Source organism: Alosa alosa, chromosome 21, assembly GCF_017589495.1.
Source record: "Alosa alosa isolate M-15738 ecotype Scorff River chromosome 21, AALO_Geno_1.1, whole genome shotgun sequence".
In the NCBI taxonomy this organism is placed as follows: domain Eukaryota; kingdom Metazoa; phylum Chordata; class Actinopteri; order Clupeiformes; family Clupeidae; genus Alosa; species Alosa alosa.
Genome location: NC_063209.1, coordinates 24,515,241 through 24,535,263, shown reverse-complemented (window position 1 = coordinate 24,535,263; position 20,023 = coordinate 24,515,241). Strand labels below are relative to the sequence as shown.

The 20,023-nt window shown below is 47.8% G+C and overlaps 1 protein-coding gene across 1 annotated transcript in view; it reads right to left on the bottom strand.

The window, feature by feature from the left end:
- The window catches only part of enox2 (ecto-NOX disulfide-thiol exchanger 2), a gene marked incomplete in the record, with an annotated part of 227,630 nt that overhangs the window by 24,654 nt on the left and 182,953 nt on the right, over positions 1 to 20,023 (bottom strand). Inside the window, 3 exon segments of the mRNA XM_048230956.1 lie at positions 6,722 to 6,828; positions 14,508 to 14,720; positions 19,637 to 19,870. Coding sequence (XP_048086913.1) covers positions 6,722 to 6,828; positions 14,508 to 14,720; positions 19,637 to 19,870 — 554 coding nt within the window.

The following is a 20,023-nucleotide window of genomic DNA, read 5'->3' as shown; positions in this document are numbered from 1 at the left end:
CCTTGGCGATGTGAATTCCCAGTTCTCCCCAGGCAACGGCACAGTGTTGACCGAGACTAATTTAACACTTAGAGCCACGCGCCTAATTTCACCACGTCTGATGAGGATGAAAGATGACGCCAATGATTATAAATAATTTCAGGTGACCCTATTATTTCAGAATACTTCACTTCACTAGCTGAAAGGCAAAGGGAAATGGAGTGTTTGACTGTTTCAACAGTAATGGCTTCGGGCGACAGCTCAGGAGGATTTTAAGTGGACTGACTGTGTCTGCAGGACAGGTGACTTGCTAAATGCTACACCTGCACAACGTCACACTTATGCAGAGAACTCACACTCTCCAAACTGAGTGTCTGTTAGTTTGGCTGCCCCATCACCACCCCTCCCCAAAATTGCTGAATTTTGGCTGAAACAACCTACAAATAGAGTGTGCGGCACTCCATGAGCCACAACAGCATGTCTGCCCCTTTTACAAGGGCCGTGCACATAAGCCATAAACCAAGCCATTGAACCACAAGTACTGCTCTCACGTCGCACACAAGACAAAGAGCAGGACAATGGAATTAGAGGACGTGTGAACTGGTCAACAGGCCATTAGCACGCTGCCCCTCTCTAACGCTCCCATGGTAGTGGGCCAGGTGAGGGCTAGTTGGCTGGCAGGCTTGCTGGCTGACATTGCGTCCTCCTATGGAGGGTCACAGCGGAGCTTGTTAGCATACTGATGCAGCCTGTGTCATTGCTCGGGTTACTGGCTGGCGCTAGTCTGGGGAGAGTGGTCGGAAAGTGTGCGTGACCATGGTAATGACAGAACTGGCCTGCAGGGGGCTCCACCCACATGCTCGGTTGGGGGCAACAGGAGCAGATGTCTAGGTCTGCGAGGCGTAGCAATTTTCTTTGGGCTTCCTCGTTTTTTTCCCCTCTTTCAGGGCTAATGGGGTATGAGTGGCAAACACTGTATGGATGCCCCAGGGAGGGGGATATGCACACACACAGACAGACACACAGAAACATGCATTTGCTTTCCAGCCACAATCTCCAAAAGCCAGCCGTCAACACAACCATCTGTCCGGTGCCACGCAAACACACGATCTGGCAAATTAGAAGGGCGAACAGGTAGTGGCAACACAAACACACAAACAGGCCCATCTGGGTGGCTCAGAGACGCAGGCTAGCATCGGGGCTGCGGCTGGCTCGCCATGCAGCTGCCGCTTGGAAGACAGCGGCTTATGGGCTCAGCTACAGGCTTTCCTAATGCTGGGCCAAAACTACACCGCCTCAGGCCAACGAAAACAAAAAGGCTCCAGAGCACTTCGCACCGGCGCTAACGGCCAGTCGTCAGCACAAAGGCAAATTGCATCCCGAGCTGGTGTGTTTTTTCCACGTCTGCTGACCTTCAGAGCTGCACATCCAAGGCCATGGCCTCAGGCCTTGACACTGACACGAGCTGAGGACTTGGCAAGCACTTACTGACCTCTCAAGAGAGACGCGTGCCATCCACTGGCCGGTGCTAACTTACAAACGCAGTCACAAGGAGAAGGAGGAGGAGGAGGGGGGGGGGGGCTACTGCCAGATCAACGCCAGCAGTGCGAGCAGATCTGAGAGGCTACTTACCTTCGGTGTTGTTCGCCCACTGGGGAGCAGGGGCGGTTCACGGTTTGTCCAAACAGATCGAGCCACTTAGCGTGCAGGTGGCAACCGGGCTAATGGCCTGCAGAGAGCCTGACTAACTGCACCTGTCACCTGGTGTCGCCCAAACCACAGGCCACGCGGCAAGAGAGAGAAGACGCAAACCTCCCGACAGACATGTGCCGGCTGGATGAGCCTGACAGATGGAAAGGGAGTGAGCTTGTGTGTGTGTGTGTATGTGTGTGTGTGTGGGGGGAAGAGTCTGTGTTTGTGTGTGTGTGTGTGTGTGTGTGAGGGGGGAAAAAGAATGTGTGAGAGAGAGGGAGAATGAAAGGGAATTTACTCTGCTTCCTTCTCCTGTTAACAGGTTTTCATTTTTTGCTATTACACACGAGGCTTGTAAAAGCAAAGACCATGAACAGATTGAAAAGCAGCATGTTTGCTTTAATGCTGCTTACAGATTGATTAAGGTCACAAAATGCTGTTGATTTTTATTTCGAAAAATCACAACAAAAACACCGCCTCTCTCTCGCGGCGGCTTCTCGGGAGTTAATTAAAGATTTAACAAATCCCTGCGGCAGCTGAGCACATCTTAGCAGGCAGGCGGGCGTGTTTTTTTTTTTTTTCTTTCCGAGTGCAGACTGTGCCCCTGAGCTGTTCTTCCCCTGGCTGCACCACATCAGAGATGGCTGATACTCGGGCTTTGTGCATAAACGTAAACATCAGCTCAGACGAAGCGGGCGGAGAAGACAGCCGAGGGAGAGCAGAGGGAAGATGGACTGTGTGAGTGTGTCTGTGTGTGAGAATGTGAGTGGGTGTGTGTGAGAGTGTGAGTGTGAGTGTATGTACGTGTGAGTGAGTGTGTGTGTGTGTGTGTGTGTATGTGTGAGTATGTGAGTGTGTGTGAGAGTGTGTGGATGTATGTGTGTGTGTGTGTGTGAGTGTATGTATGTATGTGTGAGTGAGTGTGTGTGTGTGTGAGAGCATGTGGATGTATGCATGTGTGTGTGTGAGAGAGTGTGTGTGTGGATGTACTGTATGTGGGAGGAATGAGGCCAGTGGAGCCACAGAAAAAAAGCCAGAGGAGCTTTCAATGGCGAACACAGCTAGATGGTGGAGGGCAAAGGCACTTTCATTTGCTGAGGTCAACACATAGACAATGCAGAAGACTGTGGTGTGTGTGTGTGTGTGTGTGTGTGTATGAGGCTCGTACGGCCAGTTTGATGGAGTGATGGATGAGTGGCCAGATGAATCGCGTGACTGTCTGGCTGGGTGAGTGGGCAATTGAAAGTGAAGGATGGATGAGCGGACGAACGGATGGATGGATGGGCGGGCAGACATATGGATTAATGCATGGGTGGATGACAGGCCAGAGGGGGTTGGCCAGAGCATAAATGTGTCCCAGCAGGGAGCTCTCGCAGTCTCGCCTTCTCTCCTTAACTATTTCGGCATTCACCTCTCATCCTCTCCCTGGTGAAGGACAAGGACGAGGGCGTTCAATAAGGATGAGGTTACTGCTCCGTTAATGAGCTGAATCCTGGATGGCTCGCCAACCCTCCACTCCAAAAAGTAATGTATGTATTATGTCCAAGCAACAAACGAACGAAAACGAAAATAACAAAAACAACAACAACAACAAAAAAAGCTTCAGCAAACAGAACTGAAAAATGAGTCAGCAAATTGAATCCGTTAAAAGACTACTAACTAGAGACCAACCGATTTGGGTTTTTCTAAAGCCGATGCCGATACCGATTTTTAGCGGTCGGAGTCAGCCGATGGCCGATGTGACCTGCCGATTTTTTGGGCGATATACTTATCGTATTATCCTTTAATTTGCATGCTAAAATCATACTAGTAAGGAGGAGGCACAACACTTGTAAACTTCACGATTTATTGAAAATTGTACATTAAAAATCAACATATGATAAATAAACATATGTTCTATATATACACTATATATTTATGTATATAGTAGAAATATTATGTAGGCTATTATATAAAAATTATGATAAATGATAAATAACATATGTTCTATATATACACTATATATTTATGTATATAGTAGAAATATTATGTGCTATTATATAAAAAATGACTGTAGGGCCTACTCATCGATTCATAACAACAAGAATTAACAAATGTATGACTTTTTGCAGTCTGTTAGTCTATTAATTATTCATTTTAATATGTTTAACAGAGTGCAAGAAGACTTCCATGATGTGACAACTTCAGATAGTTACTTCAAAACGGCAAAATACATGTTCAGGTTATACAGTTTCATTGTGGAACTTCCATGCCTTACCACAGACCTAGGTTTCAACAATATAAAACTCCGTCTCCCAGCATGCTGTGAGCATGCATCAAATCAAACATGTATACATCACAAAAACAAATTGACACGGGATGACAATGTTTTAAAACGTTCACTTGTTATTTGTGCGTCCTCTTTTCACTTCTCTCTTTTCTCAATCATTTCACTTAGATTGTCCGTTACTTAAGTTTAGATCGTAACATAGCAGTCACCGGCATTGAGGGCGGGGGCTTGCATAGTCGGCGCATTCCCAACGCACTCGTAGCCACAACGCTAAGCAACTTTCATGTCTTCTTCAACTCCGATGCAGTTGAAAACGAATGGACATGGATGACAGTGTTATAAAGCCGTTCACATGTTAGATTTGTGCCCTCTTTTTTGTTAAATTTTCACTTAGATTGTCCGTTACTATAGTTTAGATCGAAACATCACGCTGGTCACCAGGGTGTGTTTCTCGACAGTGTCGTTGCTAACTGTTATAACTTACTTGGTTGCAATGCAATTTCCATAGGCAACCTACTAAGTTGCTAACTGGTTAGCAACAATGCTTTCGAGAAACGGGGTCCAGCATTGAGGGGGCTTTCCCAACGCACTTTCGGTAAATGAAGCAACATCACAGATTACAACCATATGGAATGTAAAAATTGATGCCTTACCTGTAGACAGTCTTGCTCCTTCTTGAAACCAAAGATTTTCTTAGTTCTAAATAGACCGTCTCTTTTAAACCTGGCTTGTGTTCCAAGTAGCTGCCCATAGATGTGCCTGACTTAAAATCGGCGCGGCCAAATAAGAAAATTGGCCGATGCCGATTGATTAAAAAATAGCAAAAATCGTCCGATTAAATCGACTGGCCGATCGATCGGTCGGTCTCTACTACTAACACTGCTGCTCAAGAGTTGGAGACAAAACAGGGTTGTTTTTTTCCCCTCTTCCCTGTGCTGGCAATGAGCTGGATTACTGCTAATTAAAATAAGCTAGTGTACTGGAAAAATAAAAGAAAATAAAGGAAAAGAAATCCTGATGGGAATATAGTGCCTGAGCTTCATGATATTAATGAATGCATGATAATGACCCAATTGTTACATTCAACTTAAGTGCTGGAGTTCTGCCTGTCACACTTTCACTGGGAACTCCCCTAGGAGTACATGGAAATCAAAGCAAAATGAGGCCTTGGTGTTGGTATGCAACCTACCTTTTCTGTGTGAGAGCCTGAGAAGCCGGACCATTGACCCAAACCTACACCTGGAGGCGAGTCCATCACATCCATTGGCACAGAGCAGTGAACAACTGCCCTCTGGGTCGATTCTAACAACCTACTCACTCGTGCAGAGGTCAGCCTTATGCTTACTGTTTCATTTTCCTATCTAAGGTCACTGTGTTCATTTTTTGTGTTGAAAGCAGTCATAACGCCATCATACATGATGCACAGATGCACCTGCCATTAACAAACCTACATGGATATTATATGCACAAAATGTCAAGCCAGAAATGGCATTTGCCTCTGACAGCCCAATCTGCATGTCAAATGGGTGAGACACCACACTATGCATCAGGTATGAAGGTGTTATGAGGGAATGTGCTGGCAGAAGGCTCTGTGAGATTTCCTTCTCTCCTTTGTGGGATGAAGCCTAAAGCTTGCCTCAGCCACATTCACTCTGTTCCATGCCGTCCATGGGTGAGCGTCTCCTGAGAAATAATCAGCTTCCGCCTTGTGATCCATGTAGAAATGCTGTTTCGCTGCTGTGAGGCAGGTGACAAATGGGGGCTGTTTAATCGCCTGCCACTCACTCTCTCTGCACACCATGCCAACGCCCAGAGAGATGGTGAATAAGCCAAACTTACCAATCCGACCATAAAAAGCACCGGTGCCAAGGCTCTTGTGTAAACTAATAAAGAAATGTGAGGGGACAAAATTGATGTTAAAAAGGCTGGAGGTAATTATTGTGAAATTACTTTTTACTTACATTGTCAGGAATCATTAATTTATAAACTGTCAACATTAAGGGAGGGTTGACCTCAATTTGCTACAAAAGACACACTAGGGCATGTGGATTTCCTTGTGTGTGTAATGGGCAGTAGCACTGTCCTGGACTGGGTATGAGGACAGAATGCAAAGCACAATATCCTCAGAGACCCAACATTAAGGCTCAAGAGTCTGTGTGTGTGTGTGTGCTTGCTGGAAGTTACCTTTCACTGGTTGCCCCCTTGGAGAGAGAACATGGATTGTTTGTATATTAATGTGTGTGTGTGTGTGTGTTCACTCACATGAGTTACCTTTCACAGTAGAACTTGGAAGGCAGCAAGATTAGCCCAAACCCCCCCTTCTCTCGGTCTGTCTGTGCACTGAGGCCATCCGGCCGCAACCTGTATGCAGCGAAGCGTTTAGCCTGCCTCTAATACCCTGCTTAACTCCCAATCAATGTCCAGCCCGCGAGATGGAACACCCACCAGGGGAGTGAGGAACAGAGGGATGGTGAGGGAGAGGTCAGCGGAGAAACCAGAAGAAGAGCACAGAGGTGATAAGGAAGAGTGGGAAAGAGAGAGAGAAAGAAAGAGAGAAAGAGAGAGAGAAAGAGAGAGAGAAAGAGAGAGAGAGAGAAAGAGGGAGGGGGGGTGTATATCGGGAGAGAGTAACGGGAGAGGACCTACACAAACAAGATCCATACACCTGGCCGATAACCTGACTGCTGGGGGAAAATAACTGTGTGGTTATAACACGTGGAGAGACATGAGAGTGAACAGCAAAATAAAACTGCATCAAGGAGAAAAAGGAGAAAGACCAACCTCTGCTTGCTTGCGCCACATGTCCAGGTTCTTGCGCTGGGCTTTGGAGAAATGGTCCCATGCCTTTTGTTTGGAAGCAGCGTGGAATACAGACACAATCTGCTCAACTGTGGCGGGGTAAGGGGGGGGACCACGGCCAGAAAGAACCGTCCCGAGAATGAGAGAGAGAGAGAGAGAGAGAGAAAGAGAGAGAAAGAAAGAGGGGGGGCGAGTGGGAGGGAGCAGAGGAGTGAAAAAGTGGCGTCAGGTAGGAAGGCAGGAATCTCCCTTCTTTCTGTCCCCAAACCCCCCCCCAAACTCCCCCGATCTTGGTGCCTGTTGAGGCGGGCCTCCCCCAAACACGTTGAGGAAGGGTTCAGGATAAAGTGCCTCCGCTGTACTGTGTCTGTTGAGGCGGGCCTCCCAGATGGTTCTGTCAGCGTTGAGGGCAGGGGTGGGACTACTTTGAGATGGGAAGGGTTCGGGAGGAGGGATGGGGCAAGGTCATGTTTGGGAAAATTATTCCACCCCCGCCTTGAAGTGACAACCGATTACAAAATATTACAAAATGAAAAAAATAATATAAGCGAAAAAAATAAATAAACGCTGTCAAATCATTAGGATCAATTAAAAAAAAAAAATGTAATGTAATTAATCGCAGACAACTGCGATTGAGCCGATTCATTGTCAGCGGCTGTACTAAACTCTACAGCTAGGATGAAGACCATGGTCCACAACCTAATGCACCCATTGGTATCACTCTTGAGATGCAAGAGGAGAGGAAGGCTAAACAATACTTCAAATCTAGCCAACATTTTGGTACGGGAAAAAATGGCATGGTAATTTTCAAAAAAGGTCTGATTTCTCTTTTCTCATTGCTGTTTGATTGTTTCTCTCTCCCTCTGTGTCTTCTTTTTCATAGTTAATGGACCTTGTTAAAATTCAACTGCCATTTAATATATCGGTCTTGGCTTTATTACAATGCATCAAACATATGCCTTATAATCTGTCAGCCAATGACCTCAATGGCTTTATTGGAAATCTGTTGGCTTGCTTTGCGTAAAATCTGTGCTCACACTTAAAGTTCACAGTTAATAAGAACAAAATTGTGCAATTTATTTATTATTTGTTTTTTAATCGCTTGACAGCCCTAAACTAAATGAATACAAAAACAAACACAAACACTCCAGACGGCCACTGGAACACTGCATGAGAACCAGACAGCTAGCAGCAGATTTCTTCGCTTTGGCAGTGGTGGACAGAGAGCATTGTATTCATAACAGCTTGTGCCCTTTTCAAAAAACCCCTTACATTGAGCCCAGCATTCCTGCTAATGCCGCCGATACTACACTGACAGACTAGAGAAATGTGAATTTTATTAAAAAATGCGGTTGATGAGTCTGGCTTTGCACAAGAAGGTTTTTCTTCAATTAGCCTAGCACTTTTCGCCTTTGATCAATGTTGTTTAGGAAGCAGAAATCAAAGGAAGTGTCTGTACTTCTTTATTTTTTTTCAAATGTTTTCTGCAGCTGCTTAAGTGGAGGGGTGGGGGGGTGGGGAGGGGGGTCGGGGTCGGGGTGTGTGTGTGTGTGTATGTGTGTGTGTGTGTGTTTGGGGGGGGGGGGAGCTCAGTCCAGATGAACCCAGGGCTTCAGCCTGTGGCCTCTGTTATCTCATTACACCGCCATGGAAGAGATAGGATGCTCTGCCATAATGACAAGCCATTAATATCACCCCCTCCAGAAACCCATCAATCTAGCCAGACATGAAAGAAGTGTTCTCCAGAGTTTGGCTTTCAGATAACGAATGAACCAAAGCAAGTGGGGTGTGGCGGGGGTTGCGGTAGAGGTAGCGAGTGTGTGGGGGGTTAATGGCGACTGGATGGTGGGAAGGCCATTGTGGTGTAGGAGTTTAGGAGCTGGGAGGTTGGAGAACCAGATGAGAGGGAGAGGGAGAGGCAACGCTGCTACGAGCCGTTAATCTCATGCAGTGTGAAGCAGCCATCTGTAACACACCTCTGATGGGTAGAAACTCACTCACGCACGCACACACACACACACACACACACCTACAAATATATACACACACACACCACCTTCTGCAGCACTGTTCAGAATACAATAGAGACAGAGAGAGAGAGAGAGAGAGAGAGAGAGAGAGAGAGAGAGAGAGAGAGGAGGAGCGAGAGAAAGAATGTCTGAAAATATGCAGTCAAGTAAATACGCAGTTTATTGCCAATTAAGGCACAGTGCACACAACTTGCAAATGTGCAGTGCAGCCAATGTCTAATTTGCATTTGTATATTTAAGTCATTAAATCCATTTAAGTGCTTACTGGCAGCGAGTTCATCTGCTCAGCTATTGCTGGGTCAATAATTAAGACGTTCTACGTCTTCCCTCGTAATGCAGTTTTGCGGGAGTCACGCTCTGCTCTGTTCCGTTTCCCATGCGCCTTCCTACTTGTCTGTGGGCACTGCTGTCTCTAGTGAATTCCCCTCCTCAGCAAATGAATTCTATCATCATGGCTCTCGCTTAGCTCAAGTGTGGCAGTCTATGCCAGCTGGTAGGGAACAGAAGAGAGGGAGGAGGAGGAGGAGGAGGAGGAGGAGAGGGGGAGCAAAAAAGAGGGATGCCAGACATGGCAGTGCCTTTGTAGCGGTGTAGGGGTGCCAGTACAAACTCAGTCCATAGCGACACGAACGTCGGAGAGAAAAAAATAAATGATGGAAAAATACACACATGGCAATCAAAATATTCCAAATGAGCAGAAGGCCATTTAAAAACCAGCCGCTCTTGCTCAATGGTGTTGGCTAAATGGAAGGGGTCTGGCTTACAAAAGCAGGGATTGCTAACTGTTCAACATCCATGTGCCACATTAAAGCCTGCACGGCAGAACTGCCATTTAAAAGTTGTAAAAAACCTTTTTAGAAGGGAAAATACTTCCATGCTGTGCATAGTGCAGCAATACACAACCCAATATCAAGGGCTTAAATGTACAGCACTGTGCTATAAAACAACAGGATCAGAGGATGAGTTTTTTGTTCAAGGGAACAAAGTCTCCTCACACTTTCTCTTGAAGCTATATCTATAATGGTATAGAATGGCATGCTTTAATCTCACATTTCTTTATCACTGCAGACGTTCCGTCACAGTGGTATACCATTCCACTCCACTTGTTGAAGAGGGCTGGTTATGAAACATGAGCAGCGTATCTGAAGGCACACGCGGGCAGGAGGGCTGGTTATGAAACGTGAGCAGCGTATCTGAAGGCGCACGCGGGCAGGAGGAATGATGCGGGGGATGCTGGGAGATGGAAGTTCCGACGGTGTCTTCCTTTAACAAGGCGTGAAAAAGTAACTGCTACACTTCTGAGGAGAGATGCCCCCCCTCGTCTTAGAGATAGCCAACCATGAGATCTACCCTGCTCTCAACACACACACACACACGGGGCTTAACACTCCTTTCTACTCTCTTTCCCCCTCCTTTCTCTCTCTCTCTCTCTCTCACTCTCTATGCTTCTAAATCCATGGGCTCCCTCTCTCTCTCTCTTCCACTTTCTCAAAGGGTCTTAATAAACCCTGGGGAGTCAATAAGGCCGCACCAGGCCTATCAGAAGAAGGGTGGGTTGCGGTGAGCTTGGGGTGGAGGTGGTGGTGTTTGCTCTAGAGAGACGAAGGAGGATCGATAGTGACTTCAGCATGCTTTAATTTGATGGGGAAGATCGATAGAGAGGCCAGGGAAGAAAGCAAGGTTGTGCCTTGGTGTGTGCATGCAGCATGCATGTATGGAGTCAGGTTATATATATAAATGGCTGTTGAGAGTGAGTCTGATTGTGTGTGTGTGCGTGTGTGTGTGCTAGTAGGGTGTGTGTGTGTGTGGCAGCCATGACAACATGATTTCTGGGTTGCATGTGCCGAGCCGTCTTTACATGCCGTTGCGCAATCTGTGGACATGCTGCGATTCTCCGGTTTTGACGCAGATACTTCTCATCTTCCTGCTTGCGCTCTATCAGCTGACTGACTGCCGTGACATGTGGACTTTCAATCATGACAGTTCCGTGGTGTTACTACAGCAGGGATGAACTTAGTCCTGACAGATTCACATCAAAGGACCCGCCTGCTGGTGGCTGATAAAGGCAGAGTCATTTGGAAATGGCGCCAGAGGCTTCATGTTTTCAATCCAGGTCAGTCCGTTAATGTCAGGCGGAATCGTCTCCGTTGATGGAATATTCTCGGGGTGATCTCCTGGAAGTCTGACGTGTATCCATGGGGATTCGAAAATGATTCGAAACCCTCACTGTTTGAGAATTAAGTTTGATGATATCCTCACTTTTCCACTTGTATTATCCATTGGATCTATCTAGTGTGTGTTGTGTGTTTGTATGATGGGGGGGATCCTAAGGTAGGGTAAGCGATTTCTTACATGTAAGAACACTGTAAAAAACAGGTCTTCTCACACAACCCTGGCTCCATGTACTGCAAACAGACAAAGTGAAGACAGCTTGCCCCCTTAACAATAACAACACACTGTGGAATGTCCCAGGGAGCACTGAAGGGAGCAGTGAGCCACCTCTCTGCTGTGTTTTGTTTGGTCTTTGGTTTAAATATAATGTAAGTTGCTTTGGACAACGGTGTCAACAAAGACACATAAATATTACCATGAACATAAACAATCATGACATCGTCCAGCAACGCTTACCCTACAACATCCTGCCAAGTAATTACATAGTAAGGGCATAGAAAAGACGGGTAAAAAAAAAAAAAACACCTTTAAAAAAGAAAGAAAAGCAAAAACAAGACCAAACATCAGTATAAACTCCCAGCTGGATACAGGCATTTCAGGGGAGTGCAATGCTGTCTTGTAAGAGGGAAAAACCCATGGACTGCAACCTGCAACTGGCTCAAAAACAACCAGAAAAGGAGAAAGGGCACACTGCAGAGAGCACTGCTAAGTATCAGTGGGCATTTGCCATTGCTTGTTATTATGCTAAGCCAAACATTCATGTGATGTGTGGGGGAATAAGACCACAATAAAGGCCACAGATGGAGAGTGGTTTTCTTCAAATGGAGAAAAAAATGGCATCTGGAAGAACTCACCCAGTGGCTTCACATCGGGGGGACAGTTCTAAATAAAGTGCTCACCCTCCAACAACTGAAAAGAAAATCCTATGATTCATTCCATTGTCTGCTCTTTAGCCACGGCCTTTCGTTCCGTCCTTTTCAGAGATGACCCACTAAGCCAAAGAGTGGATCCTGTATTTAGCATAGGGGCCAATCGTTCTGTTTGTCAGACCCCTGCCCAACAAAGCCTCGTTCCCAGCCAGCATGCCAGGGTCATGGTGGCTGTTATCCATGGCCGCTTGCTTGCTTGCTTGTTGACATGGCGGGGCGGGCTAAGTAAAACATCAGTTTCTTCTCGCCAGTGTTTGCCCTGCCTCGGTGCCATTGGCTGAGAAGCGGGGCCAGGCGCAAATGACCATATCCATTACCCCTTAAAGATCCACCTGCTAACAATCAATCAAATTATTGATCCGCCGACTGCAGAAATTGAGGAGCGGAGAGAGAGAGAGAGAGAGAGAGAGAGAGAGAGAGAGAGAGAATTGAGAGGGAGAGAGAGAGAGAGAGAAAAAGGGGAAAAGAGAGGCCTAAAGTGACTGTGCTAACAGAAGTGGGAGGTGTTTTTGGGGTAAGCAGTCTACCACCAGAGATGTGTTGTATTTCTTTTCAATGAAATCATTTCACTTCTTAGGTTTTTTTTTTTTATTCTTCATTTGGTTGCTTTACTTACTTTTACTCTATGGCCTTCTTTACGCCATCAGGTCTGCTGTCCAGTGTCTACACAAGCTTTAATCTAACACATATACCCAGGACCCCAAGCTGCCTGAAAAGAGCCTTCCTGTATTTCTGCTATAGGGTGGTGGGGCAATTTAAATAGAACAGAAATACTGTAAGGGACCTGCTGATGTGGAGAGCGTACTGATGCAGCCACCCCACTGTAAAAAATACTCTACCTGTTCCTGTTTTTCAGACCCGAGAACGCTAAAGACCTCTGGAACGACTTACCTTCTAGTCTCCACACAATGCACCGCACATGCACGATAGCAACATAACATAAGGCAGGGAGCCTTTAACAGAGTTGAAAACCAGGGTGATGCCTTTTGTGTTTAAAGTGTGTAGTTGCATGTGCATGTAGAAAGGGGGTCACACCGCTGAGGGGGTGAGATGTGTGTGCGAGCGTGTGAGGAGCGCAAACGTGGCTATTGGTGTGCGGAGGCGAGATGAAAGAAGAACGCCTCTGTTTGTGTTCGACTGTGACGGGAGGTTTAACGGTGTCTCTCTGCATGGCTTAGTCGCTTTTCTCACTCAGTGTTTTTGTGTCATTGTTTACAAAACAGCGCTTGCACTTGCACTGCTGTTGGGTAACACTGTATATTTCTGTCTGTGTCAGGCTTGGCAGGAGCTGTGCCAAAGAGGGCAACAGGTGACGACGGTTTAAGGATAAACAAACAAACAAACAAACAAACAAACAAACAAACAAACAAACATCCCCCCCAAACACACACACACACACACACCATGTTGAACAAATTGCTGAACTGTACCTGAGACATTTCATAGAGCAGTGCTGTGACACACAGCTGCTACCTAGGTCAGAGCCTTTCCTGCTGCTTTCACAAGTGTGACACAGAAGCCGCCACGTGGTAATGGACAGCAACAGGACGGGAGAGAGCCGACTGCATCCATTAGTGTTGCCCGCCGCGCTAGTGTAGAGGGGACAGCGCCTGAGAGACCGGCTCTCTCCACCCCTTTCTCTTTCTCTCACTCTCTCCCTCACTCTAGCTCTCTCTCTCTCATTCTCTGTCTCTCTCTCTCCCTCACTCTCACTCTCTCTCTCCCTCACTCACTCTAGCTCTCTCTCTCTCTCATTCTCAGTCTCTCTCTCTCTCTCTCTCTCTCTCTCTCTCACACACTTTCTCTCTGTTTCTCTTCCAGGAGGCTCTCTCCTTCTCGGAGTCTCTGCCCTGGATTTACGCTAACTCCTGTACCTGTATGGATGGCTGCTTCCTGATGGACACATTAGGGAAGGTGGAATGGATCAGGGGGGTGGTGTGAGGTGTGAGGTGTGTGTGTTGGGGGGGGGCTACTCCACTACCTTCAAAGACGCTCGCTCCCACTCTCCCTTTATGGCCTTGTTAACCGAGCTTGTCTCATGTCATTTCAACAGCACGGTGTACAGCAGTCACAGCAGTGTGTGTGTGTGTGTGAGAGAAAGTGTGCTTCTCCCCGCTGTCTGCGGTGTCTGGCGTTAAGAGCCAGGCTCCTCCACTGGGGGAATGTGTAATGGCGGAGTCTTGGGTACTCATCATAAGTGTTATTACTACGTCTATCACTTGTCAGTCAGGGCGGCCATCAGTCTTCCCGCTCCCTCATTGTACTTCTACAAGGAGTGGGTCCCACCGCGGAGGTTCTCCTTTCTAGAGTGCCTCTGAGCGATCACGTTAAGCCAGACAGAGAGACATAATGTGTGTACTTCTAAGCACATTTATAGGCATAAGAACAAAAGAACAAAAGAACAAATTCCGTGCATCATTTCCAGGTATTTTTGGTGTCCCTCTGTAAGTTGCATGAGCCTGCTATGTGAAAATCTATTAAAAATCCCTCAGCGGCTCAACTTGAGTCCTATGTGGCTACATGCAGCATAAGTCAGTGAGACTGTGTAGGTGTGTGTGTGTGTGTGTGTGTGTGTGTGAGTGTGTATGTTAGTGTGCATCAGAGATAGAGTGGCGACGGCATGGCAGCTGTGCTTACATTGCACTAGGATGCCAGCCAGGGCGTTCTTGAACTTCTCCTTGGCCTCCTCCATCTCCTTCTCGTGGGCGGCCTTCTCGTTCATGAGCCGGCGGATGTGGCTGTTGGACGACTGGATCATGGAGTAGATGTTGTTGGCGTTGCGCCGGTTCACCTCGCCTCGCTCCACCCAGGTCAGCAGCACGCGCACCGCCTCGGGGAACTTGGAGTCGTCTGCGAGAGCGAAAGAAAGAAGAGGAGGAGGAGAGGAGGAGAGGAGGAGAAAAAAAAAAAGATGGAGAGAGGTTAGAGCGACAGATGGCATGGGAGGAAGGGAGGTAAAGCACACAACATTGATGGAGAGAGAGAGAGAGAGAGAGAGAGAGAGAGAGAGAGAGAGAGAGAGAGAGAGAGCCGTCCAGGGAGGCCAGGGACATGTAACAGGCATGTCACTCCTCGTTAAGCGCCAAGGAGTCTATTCCGGGACCGGAGGGAGCGGCAGGTGCTAGGACAGGGAGCCAAGTTGGCTGGCGGCCTCGCCCGGCCGCCTCCTTCCCTCCCATTATCCCGTGACGACGGACGGCCAGCAGAGACTGGGCACAGATTGCACTGGAGCCCAGGGATGCACAGAGAGAGAACAGAGAGAGAGAGAGACAGAGAGAGAGAGAGAGAGAGAGAGAGAGAACATAGAGAGAGAACAGAGAGAGAGAAAGAGAACAGAGAGAGAGAGAACAGAAAGAGAGAGAGAGAGAAATAGAGAACAGAGATAGAGTGAGAGATAGAGAAAGTGAGAAAGAGACAGGGAATAGAGTGAGAGAATGACAGGGGGAGAAGGAGAGGCTGCCATCTTCAACAGGGCTCACTGCAATCAGGCTCGCCTCCTAACAAGTCAGTGCCATGGGATGCCACAAAGAGGCCCTTTTCCCCTCTGGCTTCCACAGGCCAAGCAGCACGCTCTAATGGCCTCCTCTCCCGCCACTCCTACAGGCGTGTGGGGAGCAGGTGCAGGCGGCAGGTGCGTGGAGCTCAAAGAGGGTTCAGTGCTCGCCGAAAGGATGCCAGAGCTCACAGCGCGCTTTTCTCCCCCTTTTTTCTCCCTCTCATTCTCTCTCTCTTTCTCATTCTCTCTCTCATTTTTTCTCTTTCTCTCTCTGTGCTGCTGCTACTTTTAATAAGCACTACAAAGGCTTGGCAGTCACTGCTGGGCAAGTGTGTGGGGTGGGGGTGGGGGTGGTGAGGGTGTAGGGAGATGGAGAGTGAGGGCAAGGAGCTGCTGAGAGTGCTAAAAGTCAGTGGGAGGAAGGGCACAGGGATGCTTAGCAACACTTAAAATGCGCATTCTGCCAAGCAGAGGATAGTAAGAGTGTGCTCTCCCAAGCAGAGGAAGAGGATAGTGTAAGAGTGTGTGTGTGTGTGTGTGTGTGTGTGAGTGACTCTAGGGAAGGGGAGATGATGGGAGATGACAAAAGACATTGCAGCCTTCTTTGTTCTGGGTCTGCAGGCGTGTGAGGAGAGACGCGGAGCAGGGTGGGGCGGTGGTGTGTGTGTGTGTGTGTGTGTGTGTGTGTGCATGTGTGTGTGTGTGTGGCGTGCAGAGAAGGGGTCTGTTCTGTGTCTCAGCGCTGCCCTTGGCTCGGAATCCTTATGCAGATGCTGCCGTCCCGTCCATCTCGAGCCCTCGAGGCCCCAGAGGGCGTTTGCCGACGCTGTGGGGAGAAGCGCGGGGAGGTGTCGGACAGACAGGGAGAGCGGCGCGGAGATGACTACAGACGATGACACAGACCCGCAGCCACCTGGGCGGGGGCACAGCGCCCCACTACCGTGTGAAACAAAACATGTTGCACGAAACACGTAAACAAAGACATAAACAAAACATTCACTCTGTCTTTCACTCACACACACACACACACACACACACACACACACACACACACACACACACACACACACACACACACACACACACACACACACACACAGGATGCAGGCATGTACAAATAAACACTATATATATGCTCATAGAATCAGCCTGTGTATTCATTGTGGTGCATGACAAATTAGACAACTTTGGCATGTAGACTAGGCATGTATTGAACAGCAGATGGAGGAGATGTGTGTGTGAGTGTGTCAGTGAGTGTGTGTGTGTGTGTGTGTGTGTGTGTGTGGGGGTGTAGAAAGACAGCAAAAGACAAGAATGAGGTGACTTGGATTAGGTGTGCGTGTGTGTGTGTGTGTGTGTTATGTGAGGTGTTGTTTAAACTAGCAGTCTGAGGCTGTTGTGTTATTGGGGGGTGAGAGGCATGAGGCAGAGGTGTTGGTGTGTGTGTGTGTGTGTGTGTGTGTGTGTGTGTGTGTGTGTGTATGATGTTAGGGTGTGTGTGTGTGCGTGTGTGTGTCCCTCTAATTCTCTCTCTCTTTCTCATTCTCTCTCTGTGCTGCTGCTACTTTTAATAAGCACTACAAAGGCTTGTGTGTCAGTGTGTAAGATGTAAGTGTGTGTGAGAGATGTAAGTGTGTGTGTGTGTGTGTGTGTGTGTGTGTGTGTGTGTGTGAGAGATGTAAGTGTGTGTGTGTGTGTGTAAGATGTAAGTGTGTGTGTGTGTGTGTGTGTGTGTGTGTGTGTGTGTGTGTGTGTGTGTGTGTGTGTGTGTGTGTGTGCGTACGCAAGGCGCGGCGTGCGGCGCGGCGGCTGCGTCGCGTCGGCGCTGCGGTGTGTGTGTAACATGTAAGGATGAGGTGAGGGGGGGCTGATTTATTTACGGCAGCTGCTGACCGCACAGCCCCTCGCAGGCCTGTCAAATGATTTGCATTAATAATCCATCACCACCTTTACAGATTGAATCAATGTGGCATAAACATAAATTCCGCCACCGGCTCCCCTGCTTATTCAAGGAATGATTTAGGCCTTCGTCCTTTAGCAATCATGGAGGCACACAGGGCTTCAACTACAGCCAGCTCCTCCGCGCTTTATTAAAAGAAGCCTTCAGCCTCTATTAATGCTGTTCTATCAGCTCATTGGCCGCCGCTGGGCCACCAACGTGGCGGTTTACCTTTGTGAGGTAAAGATGGGAAACGAAGCGCTTCTTTGCTGTGTGTGTGTATGTTTCTTTTTTTTTTTTTTAAGGAGACAATCGGTGTAGCAATAGCCTGCAATTAATGCCACTAGAAAGAAAGAATGTTTCCACATGGAGTAGCTCAAGAAGCATTATAGGCACAGCAGAGGGCTCTATCTCTCTCTCTTGTACTTAATATAGAGTGGCAACTATTCATTTCTGGTCCAATTGAAATGTCACTGTGAAAGGTGTGTGGGGTTGCAGAGATTTGTCAAGGTGACGGGCTCGAGAGGGAGGCCTGGGAGCGAGCTCGGGGGGGGGGGGGGGAGTGTGGAGAAGCTGTTTAGGAGGCTAGGAATGCAGAGCAATCGAAGCAAAAGAGCGCCCTTCATTAGGAGCTGTCAGGTTGGATTTGGGATCCCTCCGCACTCGTGGTTTTACCCTCCCCAGAGTTTTGGATTCTGGCAGACTTTGGAAAGAAGCAACACGTGGCTGTGCTTAAAGCCTTTGTCACGCCCGCTCTTTATCTTTCGGCTCTCTTCTCTTTGTCTTTTCTTTTCCTTTTCTTGTCTCTCCCTGCCTCCCTCGTTCACCATCAGGCGAAGGACCATCACTCAAGCAGCACTCAGACGCTAAACAGATGGAGCTTTTCACTGAACAGAAACCAGCTTCAAATCTAAAGAGACAGATACACCAACACAGACACACAGAGACAGACAGACACACTCAAGCACGGACACACACTCACAATCTCACACACACACACACACACACACACACACACACACACACACTTGAATGCTCAGGGTGACATCAGGAAAATCAACAGCCTCCATTTCTTGAAGGGTGTGTCAGGAGAATCACTTAGACAGAAGAAAACAGACAAGAGTAAGTTGAGAAAGTGAAGTAACTTAGAAGGACAAACAGACAGAGAGAGACAGAGAGAAAAAAAGTAGATAGATAGCTAGACAGATAGAGAGAGAGAGAGAGGGAGAGAAAAAGGGGACAGAGACAGAGAGAGAGAGAAAAGTAAAATAAAAAAGAAAAGTAAAAAGATAGATAGACAGATAGACATAGATAGAGACTGAGGGCCAGATGCACATTACATTTGCGAGCGTGGCGTATCAGCGCCATGGACATACCGCAGATTGCTTAACGCTGTCAGACCCAAGTTTGCGTCGTATTCATTAATCGTTTAATCCTTAGTGTAAACTGCGCCTTTCTCTGCCTTTCTCCGCCCATAAACGCAATTTACGAACGTCCACAACTGAATGGCAGCAATGGATCATGAAATAATACCATACATGATAAGATGCAAACAAGCAGGTAGATAATGAAGGTCAGTAGTTTTACTCAAACTACGGTAACGAGGCTATGGAAGATTGGTCAAGTCTAGCGGTAGGAAAGTTTAAGTGAATGATGTGAAAGTGAAAGTAAGCCATTCGAAAGGCCAATAAAAGTTGAGGTTGCTTATGGTAGTACAAATACTTTCACCACAAAAACTGGTGCTCTAAACAGCGATTCTGTTGTCTTTGAAAGGTTCTCTTATTGACGCATTGAACTGCAATTTGGATTAACACCTGCTTTTACAAGGCGGAAGTATTTAGGCACAGAATAGACGTGGGCTTTCAGGAGCAAGCTTTGTACATACCGCGGAATCCATAATTAGGCGCTCTTTACTCTTCCCCTCCCATCTTTTTACGCTAAACTCCCACTTTCCCCTGGATCCTCCCATGAATGCATATGCATGACATGACATGACACAATCTGCCACTTTTAGCTCCCGCGACAGGCAGTTTTTCGCTTTTATATCATTGCGGCCTGTTTGTACATACCTCGCAATGATTTTACATGCACATTGCGAAACAAATACGCCTGAAGTGGGCGCAAAAGCGTTAGTACATCTGGCCCTGAGAGAGTGCGAGCGGTCCACAGAGACTCAGAGGGAGAGAGAGGATAAACATAAGTGAGACAGACCACCAGAGTGAGAAAGAGAAGAGTTAGGAGACTTAGCACATAATCAATGTGTGTGGAGGTCGGCAAGGTGGTCTGTGTGTGTGTGTGTGTGTGTGTGTGTGTGTGTGTGGGTCACTGCACCTTTGATCTTCTCCCCCAGCTGACCGCACTCGTGCTCGGAGTAGTGCACGATGGGCGGGGGCGACGGCGGCCTGAGCCGGTCCTCCTCGATGCGGCGGCGGTGGCGCTCCTCGCGGGCCAGCATGCGCTGCCGGCACTCCCACTCGTACAGGTCGTCACGCGCCTGCGCAAAGTCCACGTGCAGTCGCCCCGTGTCCTTCTTATCTGTGCTGGAGCCTAGTCTGATTCGGTAGCCTGCAGAGAGAGAGGGGGAGAGACACAGAGAGAGAGGAGGTGAGAAGGAGGAGGAGTAGCAACAGAAAAAGACTAGAGATAGAAGACAGACAGATGGAGAGAGAGACAGACAGACAGAGAGACAGAGAGAGAGAGAGACAGACAGAGACAGAG